This window comes from Leptinotarsa decemlineata, unplaced genomic scaffold (genome assembly GCF_025532065.1).
Source record: "Leptinotarsa decemlineata unplaced genomic scaffold, Ldec_3_MD MMD2_tig00078422_RagTag_RagTag, whole genome shotgun sequence".
Lineage (NCBI taxonomy): Eukaryota > Metazoa > Arthropoda > Insecta > Coleoptera > Chrysomelidae > Leptinotarsa > Leptinotarsa decemlineata.
Window position 1 is genome coordinate 3,033,355 of NW_027412747.1, and position 15,338 is coordinate 3,048,692.

Here is a 15,338-nt window from a genome sequence, read left to right on the forward strand (position 1 = left end):
GGATAAGACTACTATTTCAGGTAATTTGAAAAAATAGCCATGAGTCGATCTGTTCTTTTGTCTTCCTTTTCACTGATGGTTTGCGCTGTTGTCGCAAACCATTTTTTGTAGCTTCAAATTCTAGGGCATAAATGATGCCTTCATTCAATTTTTTATGATCGCCCATCGAGACAGTCAAGTGGAAGTGACAGTGCGGTACGCGAAGCGATCTTGTAAGGCAATAGATATTCGAATAATAGTTGAAGTTTAAGTTGAAGTGTTTGTTCTATTTAAAGTGAGATAAAATTAAGTTTGATCATTGTTCAGTGTAGTCAATTATTGATCAACCCACTGGGAAACACGCAACAATATTATAATCCCTCATTATTTTTTTCGTTACTATAATAGTAAATCTATTTTGAAAAAATCCCTCAGGGTCACACTTTTCACGAAAATAATTGATATTCTTGGTCAGGATGCAATTTGATCACTGAAAGAGATAGTATGGTAGTTTTCCCGAAACAGATATTGGGATGTTAGGTTGAATAAGGAACCAAATCACGCAGTTTCCCGTGTGCACCAACCAAATTATGTACACTCCGAGAAATCTGACCCATCCACTTCAATCTTCATTAATAATGATGATGTGAGGTTCTGGAGATTCAGCCATTATGATAATGTCAGGAAAGTCAGCCACTACAATAATCTTCAGAAGTGGAGCGAATTGGTGATCTTCGAACAAAAACCACTCCACTAGTTCTGGGCTGGGTGGGAAAAACGTATTCATCATCCCAAAGTCGACGTTAGGATTGTTGGGATCTCCAAATTGTGCAAGTTCATCCTCGTCATGAACTAAGTACATTCCTTTTTGTTTGAAGGTGGTTGACAATGTTTCGTGGTGTATTTTATCAGTTCGGATTTCCATTGTCTAATATAATATAAATTGATTTGAAATTCCTGAAAAAATATTAAAAAGATTAACCTAAAATAATTTTATTTGAACAAAACAACTGAAATTACAAAGAAATAATATAAAACCAAACAACAACCAAAAAAAAAATAAAAATTGAAATATTAATAAAAGCTGAAAATTGAAAATTATTATTACCTAATAAAAAAAGAAAAATAAAAATTAAAAGATTTCAAACCAAGTTATGTCGTCTTCGATTGTGGATATTACCAATCGAAACGTCGTGACATTACTTGATTTGAAATCTTTTAATTTTAATTTTTATTCCGACAGACCCATCAAGGAATGATGAGATACCGATAATGCAATGGAGAAATCTCATTTTCTCTATTTATATAATTCAAAATCGTTATGTCCCCAAGGCGATTTCTTGTTGGTATTAGAAATTATAAATCACTTATCATCCGTATGTGACAGATTTATTGAACATTAGCGTAAATACATTCATTATTGCAATATCGTATCACCTGTTTCAACTATCCTAATGGAATCATCAAGTGAAATTCGAAAGTACTCACATATATCACATGCACCAACTGTGTTGAACTAGCGACGAAAAATCTTTCAATAGATCATGTGGTGTGGGAAAAGGAAAAATGTACTGCTTACCAAATTGCAATAGAAAATTTCAAAAATAATGTGCTTGGCTATTCGTAGCAATCACCCTTATTCCATGAGGCTTTAGATCCATGATTTTACCCTACGAAATGAGAACTACACAACATGTTATTATCAAAATACCTGTGGTCTGCGATCTAAAGCAGCCCAGTTTTTCAACTCAATTTCAATGACTGAATCCTCGATTATTACACTGACATAAACTTGGTTGGACCACTCGGTCAGAAATGAAGAGTTTTTTTCCGAACTGCTATGACGTATCTCTGATAGAAAATTCTCTGAATGCAATTGCTCAAAAGGTGGAGGAGCTCTTATTGCAGTTGCTGATTCGTTCGTCTCCTCACGAGTTGATTTAACAACACTAAAATGATATGGTGAAAATAATTTCTGATTCGAATTCGTTATTTATGATCAATATTTATGTCCCTTCCTCTTTGTCAAACGATATGTACATTATCCTTTTCGAAACTCTTACCAACATCAAAGTTGTTTATAACAATGGAATTTTCATTACGGGTAACTTATCAATATAAATATCAATATCTTAACAATATCCCTTCGTATGCTTCGTTTTTACAGGGTGACCAACTAAACGCGATAAATAATTTATTGAATAATTTTTTGGAATCTAGCAATTTGTTACAGTACAACTTATGTTTATGGAAGAATACTCGACCTCATACTGTTCTGTGGCAGTATTGAGTGTCGTGTCGAGAAATCATCGGATTCACTAGAAACAGAAGACAAACATCACCCTGCCTTGAATATATACTACAAATCGAAGAGCATACGTAATTTGAAAAGAAACTTCGCTACCTCTTATAATAATGAGTACAGCTTTAGAGAAGCAAACTATCCGCGTATGTACGAACTTACCGCAAGTATTGACTGGATCACTCTTGAAGTTTTTGATAGGTCAAATGATGCTTGCACTTATTTTTACTGGAAAATCTTTAACATACTGGATCAATACCCTTACGAACTGGTAACTACAAGCGTAAATATCCACGGTGGTTCGACAATGAAATTATTCAGCAAATTCATATAAAGGCTAAGTATTGGCGCCATGATGTTGGTGTCCGGGAACAATTTGTGCCTCTGAGGGCAAAGATAAAGTCGAACGTGGACAACGCGTACAAAAAATTTGGCAAATCCGCTTAACATGACATCAAAGACAATCCAAATGAATTTTGTGCATATATAAATAGTAAAAAAGGTTCTACCAGTATTTCGGACAGAATGTCCTACGAAGGACAATCTTTAGATACTCCTTCAGATATTCTTAATAGCTTTGCTGATTTTTTCTCAAAATTATATATCACCAGCTCTCCAACCGATTAGTATGACGGTATAGAGGAGACAAAGTACACTCATCAGAAAACATAACGTCTTCTAATAAGTTCTTCTATCAAAATCGTATTCCATGAGCTCCTGAATAGGTATAATTTTATAGAGGTGCATTTTATTTTCTTTTATTATGTGTACTATCGATGTATGACTAACATTGAATGTAGTGGATGCCTGTCTACTCGATGTATGTGGGTTTTCCACAAACTCAAGCATCACATCTAATTTGAGTTCATCATTCGTTGCATTGGCAGCTGCTTTTTTGTCTGTCACACATGACCAAGCTCGTGAAACTGCTTTTCTATTTTACTTATTGCTCCTTGAGATATGGGTGGTTAATTAGGAAATTTCTCATGAAATAGGCGAGCTACTTCTCGTTGTGTTCGGGTTTTATCTCCGTAACCAATCATTTGTAAAACTATTATTTCATGATTTTCCGTTAAACTAACTATTTGTCAGACTTGAACTTAACGAACTTTAAACTTGATTTAAAATACTGAAAATCAATGTTGTAACATACAAAACAAAATGACAAAGCGTTTGCCACGGAAATTATTTGCAGTTTTTTAAAAAATATCATCTAAAAAGAACATTGCTATGGTTTTTACTTACTTTCTTATTATTAATACCTCAACATGAAATATGTTTTAAGTATATTGCAATAAGTTTTCAGTGTATTTTATTATTGTTACAATAAACTTGAATGCGATAACATTTTTGAATAGAGAATGAAGAGACCTCTGAAACATATGACAACTCCCATTTGAAAATTGGGGGTTGTACCTGTCATTCGACACGAGGTGAAGTATGTCAAATTATAATTTGAATTTGACGTTTTAAGGGATTTTGTTAAAATATGTACCGTAACCGAAATGATGAATGTATTCCATTTGTCTTCTACACACTGTATATAAGGTCTACCATTTCGACGAGAATCAATTTTTGAAATTTATTTCTTTGTATACATCCCGAGATATTAGAGATGAATCAGGATATATAAACCTCTGAGAAAGCTAGCCACTCGCGCCAGCGAAACGTCAGGAAGAAATTCCAAAAATCGACGGCCTCAAAAACCAAAAAATAGTGATATATATATATATATATATATATATATATATATATATATATATATATATATATATATATTGTTATGATAAGTTTTTTTATAAGATTATTGCAAAGTTAAAGATTTTCAAATTTTAATTAGTTAAAAGTTTACATTTATTTTAGTAGTTAAAAGTTAAAAGTTTGCATTTATTTTGATAGTTCGATGTTAAAAGTTTTTCATATTATTATTAATTTGATGTTAAAAGTTCACATATTTTGTTAGTTCAGTGTTGAAAGTTTGTGAAAATCAAAGTTATTCTTAGATGTTTAATTTTATTAGAAAGCCAGATACTTTACCTTTATTCAAATTCTTATCTGTATAATTTGGAGTAATGTTCATGCCCAGATCAGGCAAAGTTGTGACTTATCAGTATTAGAGTATTTCAGATCATTTCCAAACAGCACAACTAACCAGAAACCATCAATCATCGGGATAAATACACTGAAAACAGTAAAGACATTAATACAACATAATAACATACAATAAAACAGATTTACACTACAAATTAATAACAAAAATTCAATTAACACTGACATTAGGAATTTTATCTGAAAAATGATAAGAACACTCAGTACATGATTTGGATGCAACTAAAGAGTAGCCAATCAGATTGATAAATTGAAAAGGAGGTGTTAACTTCTGAAAAATGATGAATTTTGGATTCAAAATTAGAAAAATTGAAAACAAAATGTGATGAAATGTAATCAAAATTAATTATTATTAGTATTAGTGAAAATTGGGAAACAGAAATCGTAAATATAATATGTGTGAACAGTGAAAAGTGTCAAAATTGAAGAAATTTCAAAATTATTGTTATGAAAAGCAGTAGGCAGGAAAATTTTGTCTGGTTGCCAGGGGTGAATCAATAAGGAGAGGAGAGAAGCTTTTGAATTGTCCAGACGCGAATTTTTTTTGAAGAGCTGTTAGAAATTAAAAAAGGGGAAAAGAAAGAGAAAAGGCCGTTTTGCATGTTCTTATCAATATAAATCCATCAATAGGAGCCAGAGTATAAATAATAATAACAAGAAAGGATACTTACTGGAGATTTTAGAGTGTCTGGAAGAATTCAAAATTCCAATCAAGAGAAAACCAATCCAGGGAAGCTGTACCAGTTTTGAGGTATTACAATATATTTATAACAATATATATATATATATATATATATATATATATATATATATATATATATTTATAATATCTATTATCTATATTTGCTAGGGGGCTTGCTAGGCCTTAGGAGGCTGAGTAACAGGCTGGTACATTCCGCCGCTGACGTTAGCCTAATCCTCTCCCCTTAAGGAGGAGGGGCGTTTCCCGGCGGTTACCACAAGGAGGTTCAGTCGACTTGCCTGAAAAAGGTTTTAACGCAAAAGGCGGCCCGGGCGCTTATGTGAGCAAGCACCCGGACCGCCAATATGGAAGAGTTAACGCAAAAGGCGGCCCAGACGCTCAAATAAATGAGCATCAGGACCGCCAATTCGCGCCATCCAATGACTCTAACGCCGGGCGTCTCCTCTCACGAGACACCCGGCCGCCATTCTGCGCCGCCAGTTTCAGACCTTTATGAGTAGCAATAACTGCAACATAGCCAACATAGGTAGTCGTAACCTACAAGGTGATGACGAGACGACGGCTGTAAGAGAGCCATAGTTACTCCCGCCCGATATATATATATATATATATATATATATATATATATATATATATATATATATATATATATATATATATATATATATATATATATATGTGAAAACACGCCCGAAGAAGCCATTGTATAGCGAATCACGTGTTGCGAGTTTGTAAAATTGTTTAGTAAAAATCTCACAATAAATTTTTTTTTTGAATACCTTCATCAATATTCAATTTTCAATTGTGAAACTCAGTTTACTCCGTTCTGACGAAATCTCTATTCAGAGATGAAAGCTTGACGATTTGTTAGAGTTTTTTTTCGGGATACAAATCCCGAAACATATGAATTTTCATTTTCGAATTATATTTTTCAGGATACATACAATACTATTGTATTCAAAAACACTTCATTAGGAGATTTTCACTGAACAGTTTTACAAAAACGCAACAAATCTTTCGCCATACAATGGCTTCTTCGTGTTAGACACTGCCGAAGAAGACATTGTATGGCAAAACACGTGTTGCGTTTTCGTAAAACTGTTCAGTAAAAATATCACAATAAGATGTTTTATGAATACGTTATGGATTTTCATCAAGTATTGGCCAATTCCATCATATATAATACTAGTGACGTCTACAATTTTCGTAGTTAGAGTTTCAATTTTATTAGGCGCTGACTCTGCTATTATTTCGGTAAGACATATAGGAATCGACTTTTACAATTTGAAAAATAACTGTTAGGCGTTCTTCAAGAAAGCTGGAGAGTCACCAACAATGACAAGCCATAATATCGAAGTTTAATTGGTAAACTTTCATGCCAGACAAGGTCTTGTGAATATTTTTAACTGTAACAGTCCGATACCTTCCATGTTCTCGTTTGCGTTGTCTAAAGGTCGGTGTGAAGGTAGCCTATTAATCACTGTTTCCAGTATCTAAATGGATGTTGAAGCCTTCCAAATATTCAAAAATACAGCGTTTTTGACAATTCTTGACATAAGCGACAGGCCTATAGTTAGTTGAAAGATTTGACAGTGTCGGCGTATGTGTTTTAATTCGTTAGGAATAACCTCCCATACCTGTTATTGAAATAATTTTTGAAGTGAATTGCTTATTTCTGATTGACATATTGAGTGAATAATGATTTACCTTTCAAATTCTTCAAGGATTGAACGAATATCACATTTTCAGACTATTTACCACAGCATACATGCCTGTTGGGTTCGAATTCGCTATGGAACTAACATTTCCTTCCGAAGAAAGCACCACCACAGGCCTATTGATGGCTATGACTCAAATATTTGGAGTGATATGTACCTTGATGCTGGGTTTCTTGAATTCAAAACTGGGCTGTTTCTGGGCCCTGGCAAGTCAAATAGTTCTTCTAACCATTGGAGCTTTGATCACGGGCTTTGTACCGAATGACGTTCTTCTGAGACAAGAAGCTCTACGACAAATAACTGAAGGAATGGATCGCAAGCCTTCGCATCATCATTCTAGGCTAGTGTTTATTCAGTAATTCGTTTATAAGATTCTTTTGATTTTTTGTGACCAGACTTTTATGATTCTTGTGGAGTTGAAGTTTCGAAACTGGTTCGCAATAAATAGATTACCACCAGTTTTCATGCTGATAATTTGGATATTTGAGATATTATAACAATTATATGACAATTATAAACGATCATCGGAGAAAAGGACTCGTACAAAGAGACAGCTAAATTTTCGGGGGTCCTTTGATACCTCTTGACACCTTATAGTTCTATGATTCTGATGTAAAGAATGACTTCTACCATCATGCAGTCAGTTGAAGGTGGTGCAAAACAAAAAATTAAAACAATAACCGAAGCGGGGGAGTTTTCCAAAAATACTGGAATGGCTTTATTTGAATATTAATTTCGACTGGGATCTTTCCTAACAAGATGTCGTGCAAATAGTTGGCTGAGGAAATAGAAGTTTCAATTTTTGTGAAATGTGCAAAGTTCAAATATTCCGTACGGCTTTTGTGGAATCAGTCTCTTGTATCTGAAACAGTCTTTCAATTGGTAATAGCGGAAAAATTGATTGATTTGTCGCACGGTAAACAAAGAATTATACTAATAAGAATCAATTACCTTGAAACTCAGTTCTAGGATACAGAGTCGATTGTAGGCATGACAAAATAAATAACATTTTTTAAATAAGAACCAACTTCACAAAACAATTTTTGTGAGGTGAGGAATTCATAACAATGGCACTTTTCATTTTTTTCGATAGTGTTTGGTCAAGTAATATTTCAGTTATAATTGAAAAAAAAACGTACAAAAACTGTTGGCAAATAACTTCCCACTTGGATTATTTCATTCACTTCTTCAATATATTTACAAACAACACCTTCAACCGACAGCTTGAAGCTGAAACTAACTTTCTACTTCAGAATTATAGAAATCATATATAGTTTTCGGGCGTCCATGGAAAAGGTTTCAGGGTGGTAATGCTTTTCAGTACTGATGAGTTGTTAACGAGGCAATCATTTCTGTAGTGTATTTTAATCCAATGTTAGATATTTTGCAGTGAATTTCAATTGTATCTTTGTGAATGTGTTCTGTTTCTAATTGAATATTGTAAAATGTTTTGTATTTTTTGTTATGCTACACATGCAACATCATATCCTAGTCAAATATATATATATATATATATATATATATATATATATATATATATATATATATATATATATATATATATATATATATATATATATATATATAGAAATAGAAATATATATAATTATATTTTTTCATCTGCTTCATTTTTTCGAATAAAATTTTACAGTTCCTGAAGCAATGACTAATGTTTTTTCAGGTAAAGCCAATAGGTGTTGTAATTTAATATTTTTTATGACAAAAATATATAGAAACGTATTTCACTGGAAAAATATTTGGATATTCTATCTTCGATATAACTTTCATTTTTTTCGTTCAGCAAGTAGAGGATTTTTGCTTGTTTAAATATTCAGATATGCATAGTCCATTTTGCGAATCGTCATGAAGTGTCATTAAATCTATCAATTATGGAAAATCAACCTTTTTTAAAAATATACAATGTGGGCATACAAAAAAATCCTCAATATAATGTGTAGATAGGTAATTTTGTGAATTCCCTTCTGGACTTGTGATGCAGTGTTTGGATTCTTTGGTGTAGTAATTTTCAACACTTCGACACGTATTTCAATCACCAAGTGATCATTTTCAAGAGGAAGATTAAACTGGAGATGATCACTTGGTGATTGAAACACGTGTCGAGGTGATGAAAAAAATGGTTTGGTGTTGGGATAGAACTTCAGTAATATCCCTTCTGGGAATTTTTTTGGTAATTGAATAGGTGAATACTTTGAAAAGTAATTTTTATTTCAACAAGACATTGCTCCTCCAATTCACTCATAAAATATGCGAGAATATTCAAATAATATGATTCAAAGTCGCTAGATAGTACGGAAGGATGTAATACAGTGGTCACCTCCTGTGTCACCTGACATGAGTCCTCTGAATTTTCCATCTAGACACATGAAAAACGAAGTGTTACGTCCCCATTCAATTTATTGTAATAATTGTTAGGACGAGTTATCAATATATATCACAAAGTGGCACAATGAATTTTGAAATGGACAGAAAGGGAGAAAAACACGATTTTCAGAAAGGCATCAAATGAATGACTGAGGTGGTTTGCAAGGCGAAACTACGACATCGACCACCGAATGAAATTCACCTTCTAAATTTTTCTGGAGGTTCCATTGTAGGGCAACTAATTGAAACCAGAGCCCAAAAACAAAGCATTCCCGATCCGATACCAGACAGCGCTAGGCTTGAAAACGAATATATTGTCAGACTCAAATGTCCTTTACGGACATATCTGAATTAGAAAAAGCGATAACATTTTCCTTCACATTTATGATCTAACAAAGGACAGTGCTGTTTTGACTCTCCATAGATCCTGCTAATGATACTAGTTTGATCCAGGATTGCATAGTTGGACTCATCTGTCCTTATAGGATAAGCACGATTTTTCTGTCAATCGAGGTAGATGACATCTCCGTAAGGAAAAATGCCATGGCCTTTTCGAAGATGTGGAGTCATCAAGAAAAATCATTCCTACATTTGTGATTCTGTCCTAAGATAAATATCTGCCCTTGCAAATAGATAAATTTTGAAATGTACAGAAAGGGAGAAAAACACGATTTTCAGAAAGAATCGCTATTGAACTTCATTTAATATATGGCGATTATACTTCTGAACATAAAGAACATGTATCACAACAAAACATTTAACAATTCTTTGGCATCAATATCACTTTCATTACGTTTCCTTTACACCCTTTTCGCCTGCATTACTTTCTCTATCTTCCTCTTTTCCATCCTTTGACTCGATTTTCAACTCGTTTTGCCCTTGGCTGGCTGGAATATCAATGAAAATGGTCCTCCTGCGAAAAGGTAAGTGGTTATTGGGCGCTATCATCAAAAGGTTGTTTCCGTTGCGGTCACAAATGGAAAGAGGTTGACTAATAATGGTTTGGTTGCGGCGAAGTCTCGCTCTTGTCCTCAAGTTGTGCAATCCTGGAATGATACCGGGGTGTTTGGAGATCGTTGCAACGTCTTCGCATTTGATATCGACTTGAATAGTGCTTGCGGTAGTGTTCTGCCACTCTAGAACGTTGGTGAGTATACGAATGTATCTGAAACGGAAACGTATTTTTGAAATGTGCGGTCACTTTGTATGTTTTGTTCATTATAACCCTCTTACTTTATTCACACAAAAGTAAAAGTTTAATGCCGTTAGCGATTGTGGTCGATTGAGCAACGGTCGGGGTAATATTCAGAATGTGGCAATCAATCAAAAAAATATTGAACGTCATTCAATTCTACTAATAGAGTTCAATCAGATCTTGTCCAAACTGAAAAAACCAGATAATCACAATTATTGAAGTACACTTCATGTAAAGTCAGATGATAGCTATACCCACTAAACATTGTTTCCTAACCTTCATTATCATTGCAGAATATTTGGATTTGCTCTTGTCCATGCTCTTTAAGTGCATAAAGTATTTGCAGACTAAAAATAAATGGAAAATGTTGAGTGATATTTTATTGAAATAAAAATCACTCAATTATGAAAGAATTCAATTAACAATACAAGGAGATCAAATAAAAACAACAAAAAACAGATATTCCTAAGACTGAACTTCTTTACTTCTTATCAAATTAAACGATCGCGTTTTTTGGCTACTCATTTTCAGCTGTTTTGAAAACATTCAGTCTCTTTTGGAACAGTGTCTGTAACTCCATCTTGAAATAATAAATACCAATCAGAATTGAAATATTTTTTGCAATTAACATCAAAAGGGATGTACTAGGAGTATTTTTTGTTCTCTATCATTCTCTTAAGTAACATCATCAAGGAGTTCAAACGATTTGACGACATTCAGTTCTTTTTTAATATCTCCAGAACTATTCAGTACTTCCTACATATTGGAACGCCGTGAAATGAGTTCTGAAATGGGCAACTTTCTCCTGATCCAACAGATTTTGTATCTAATGGTTTTCGATTTTCCTATGCTAGCCCATCACAAAAAACAAGGATGTGTTTTTAATAATTTCTTGTGTGCCAGAAGTGGGTACTGAAAAATCAGAAAAATTGAAATATTCCATGCCAAACACCAATTTTGATTACATCAGTCACTCTTTGAATATCATCATTTCAAACTGTACCTATTTTTGAATATAAGGTTTTCAAAATATAACATAACCAATCACGTATCTTGAAATATCAACTTTCGAAAAAAAAAATGTGGAATGCCCATTTTATTGTTATTTCACAAACAGTATTCTGTTATAAGAACATTGAATTATACTCTGGAAGGCATTATCATTGCCTTCCAAAGTGAAAAGTGAGTAGGTTGGTTTCTTGATTCCCCTTTTTTTCAATTTCGTTAAAATTTCATCTTCTTGATGATGTTGATAGAGGCAGCAATTCTCTCACCAAGAGTGTTTTACAAAAATTAAAATGAAATTATACCCAGTGAAAATGTATAAAGCATTGTTTTTCACTAATAATATCTAAGCATTCTATTTCACTCCACCTATTAACTCATTATTATAAGGTGATTCACTCATCAATTATTCGTACATTATTATTGGTACTTCCTCTCAGTACTTTTGTCAAAATCAATACACTTTGAACTCAAACATAATATGAACATTTGACTTTTGTATCATTGACAAGTGTTACTTATTCAACAAATCAACAGAAACTTTGAACAAATAACTTATACTTTCCTCGCAAAAAGTGTATGGAATGTCAACCAGAGTGCTGACTGGTACGAAATATTTATGATAATTCTAATTTAGGTTCTAGTCATCAATCCTATTGGGAAACTTCATACACGAGATGTAGTAGTTATTAATGAAAAAATGATTGCTCAAGATTCAAAACTTGTGATATACAATTTGTTCTGCTGATGAGTTTGTAAAAAATATACCAAATTTTCTGCCTTTATAAATCAGAAATTGAAGATACTTTTTAATTATCGTTGATGAGCGTTTTTCATATATTCTTCATACTTCATACAAATATTTTGATACTTCATTTCGTGTTTGCTTTTTGTTAGTAATACCCATTCTATGACATCGATTTGAGAAAAGAAGAAATTTTCGAAAATATCCGAACTCACAAAACAAAAGACGCAATCTTGCATAAAGAAATGAAGCGAAATTTGTCTATTTCTAAGTCTGAGTGGTAACTTCAGTTCTCCAGCAGCTCCCTACGACTGATAGTGATGAGATTTGGATTGCTGAACCAAAAACTTTTGCTAAAAATACCATATGTTCACCTGGTAAGTTCAATGTACTCTGTATGAATAAAACTGGTCACTACGTATTGTTAGGTTTTCCCCGTGAGTTAACCAATGATTGATATAACGAAACACTTTAAATGAAACTTCAACTATTATTCAAAAGTTTTATAAGATCACTTTGTACCGCCACACAAGCCCTCCTTAAAGCTCACCGGCAGCGGCTTTTTCTCAAATATAATTTTCATCCTGTATCTGGAAAGCTGTTATTTGGATTTGGCAAATTTGTGTACAATTTCCAGTCTATCCGTCTGGTCATTCGCATACTCTAAAATAGGTACCTCATGAGAATCATCAGATGAGCTGCCATACAATACATCTATCGAATATTTCAGTTCTTGACCAGTCAACAACATGGATTGTGTTTATCCTGTCGCATCATGTTGGGAGCTCCTGTATGCCAAGGGAAGGAGGGGAGCCAATTTATCCCCGTCTCTTAGGTTTTCAGAGACAAACATCGGGAGGTAGTTATTTATGGTGTGATTATGCCTTTCGGCAATTCCATCGGACTGTAGGTGAAAAGCAGTTGTTCTTGTCTTCTTTATTCCCAACAATTTCATCATTTTTTTCCATAAATATGATTCGAAGTTGCGACCCTCCGTGTCTGGCAATCACGTTTCGCAACAGGTCTTCCGCCAACGTTTCAACCTCTTAGTTCAGTGAGCAATCCTTTTTCTTGCTGGCCGTATCTGGAAATCTATTGCCATTCTGTCCTCACTCCTTTGTCAATCCATTCTCGTACAGTTTTCAATACCGGATTTTCCTTCTGCACCACGATGATATATTGCCACGTCATGCAGATGGTGTCACCCTCGGAGGCAGTTAATTACCGTATCACACCATGGTCAGCTGGTTCAACAGATTTCTTGTACATACCCTTGGACAAGGGACCTTTACAGGTTCCTATCTTCTGGGTCAGAAAAAACCAGAAGCAGCGGGAGGTAGGGTGGCTTATCTTTCTATCAGAGCTGTTCATAAAGCTGCCCGCTACCTTGTCACGTCTGGTAGAAAGCTCTTCTCCTGGCAACTGGGCATCCTTGTCCTGGCGTTGACAAAATTTGCATTCGGATGTTAGGCATGGTCTTTTCGAGAGGCTATATGCGTTTCTGAGACTATTTTCTTTCCAATATCGAATTTCGAAAGTTTGTAACTGGCTATGCCCTTCTGTGGTTTTGAAGTTGAAGAGCCTCCGAAGTGTTGAGTGGTCTGACCTGATCAAGAGTTTACGGTCATATAATAAAAAGTGTGGTAGTGATCCACCGCTTTGACCACTGCGAAAGCTCTTCTCTCGTCACGCAGCAATTTCTTTCGAATGTTTCCAGAGAATTACTGAAGTAGCCAATGACGACTTCTTCTTCTTGTACCTAAGAAAGTACTGCTCTTATTCTATATCGGGATGCATCCCAATGTATGCCAGGATCGGTACGCTGATCGAATGTCTTTTCAGGGTAGCAAATGCTTGCTGGCAGTCTGGAGACAAAACAAAGGGGATTCTTCTTTCAGTCAAGCTATACAGCGATTTGAACATTTTCCCAAAGTCCCTTACGAAACGCCCGTGATAACTACAGAGTCCAGTGTTAGCCATTCTTGCACTGCTTTGATTTTCTCTGGTGCTGTTTCAACTCCCTTCGATAACACAAAATTGTCCCAAGAAATTCTCCTTCCCCTGGAAGAGGCAGCACATCTTGGGAGTGATCTGCAAATGAGCATTCCGCAGCCTCGTGAAAACACTTGATAGTTCGTATTGTTGAGACCGGTACATGACAACAGATTTCTGGATGCCTTCAAAACTTGTAATTCGAAAAGTGCTGAATGAGTTCTATGAATAGCGAATAGTCCTATTTTGAACAGCCCTTTGTTTGGTTTTATACGTATTAATTCTAAATGAAAAACAGATAAATATGAGAGATAATCCTAACATAGAGAAAATATCTCCCCACAATTAAATCGTGAGCTTTTTGAAATTACTATGAAAAAAATACTGGAAATAGATAACAAGTAAGAGATATTGAAAACAGGTAGTTTAGCATAGGATCAATAACAGCTAGTAGATAGGTAATACTAACAGGTGTAGTTAGGTAATACTAACAGTTAGTAGTTAGACCACTAGCATTTATGAATATTAACATATTAGTAAAATTTATTACGATGATCTCCTGAGGACGCTAACTTGGTAAACAAAACGCGAGTTGAGAAATCGTAATTTTTGTTCTGGTGTTGGGAAAGTGTTTTCAATAGACTCCTCAAGTTTGACAGATGCTCGTCATAACTTTTTCTGGTGTCTACAATGTCATCAAGATAGACCAAGCATGTTTTCCAGGTAAGTCGTCTCAGCACCAACTCCATCAAATGTTCAAATGTTGCGGATGCATTGCATTATCCGAACGGCATGAACTCGAACTGGTATAATTCACTGCCGGTGGAGAAGGCAGTCGTCAAATCTGACAGTTAGCTGAATACGTTATTGCATTTATTTTGACTTATTCGTGGCCCTATTCATAATATGCAATGAAACTGCCTTCTTTTCATCAGTATCAAAAGGAAACTACGAGTGCTATATCGCTGAATTCCAAATAACAAATTGAAAAATCTGGGTGACCATTCAAAAAAATTGGCGTAGGTGTCGCGACGCCATAATGGATACGCATAGTGCTGGATTTCTACGTAAATAGAGGACCCTTTGACATCAAAATCATCTGCTTCCACGAAACATGGATATTCTCTTTCATTTTCCAGATATTTGCCGCGGAGCTTTACATGGGACTCCCTATAAAAATGAAGATTTTTTTTTTCAGGAAATATCCT

General features: G+C 34.5%; 2 protein-coding genes across 6 annotated transcripts in view; one reads left to right on the forward strand and one right to left on the reverse strand.

The window, feature by feature from the left end:
- Positions 1–7,256, forward strand: part of LOC111504313 (uncharacterized MFS-type transporter C09D4.1) — a 77,601-nt gene extending 70,345 nt beyond the window's left edge. For all 4 annotated transcript variants that reach the window (XM_023158832.2, XM_023158829.2, XM_023158830.2 and 1 more), the window contains one exon: positions 6,843–7,256. In XM_023158832.2, the coding sequence (XP_023014600.1) occupies positions 6,843–7,170 (328 nt within the window). In that variant the 3' untranslated portion in view covers positions 7,171–7,256. The remainder of the gene's footprint in view (positions 1–6,842) is intronic.
- Positions 7,257–9,877: 2,621 nt separating this feature from the next.
- LOC111504309 (uncharacterized) overlaps positions 9,878–15,338 on the reverse strand; it is a 130,716-nt gene continuing 125,255 nt past the window's right edge. For both annotated transcript variants that reach the window (XM_074186050.1, XM_074186049.1), the window contains exon 7: positions 9,878–10,358. In XM_074186050.1, the coding sequence (XP_074042151.1) occupies positions 9,983–10,358 (376 nt within the window). In that variant the 3' untranslated portion in view covers positions 9,878–9,982. The remainder of the gene's footprint in view (positions 10,359–15,338) is intronic.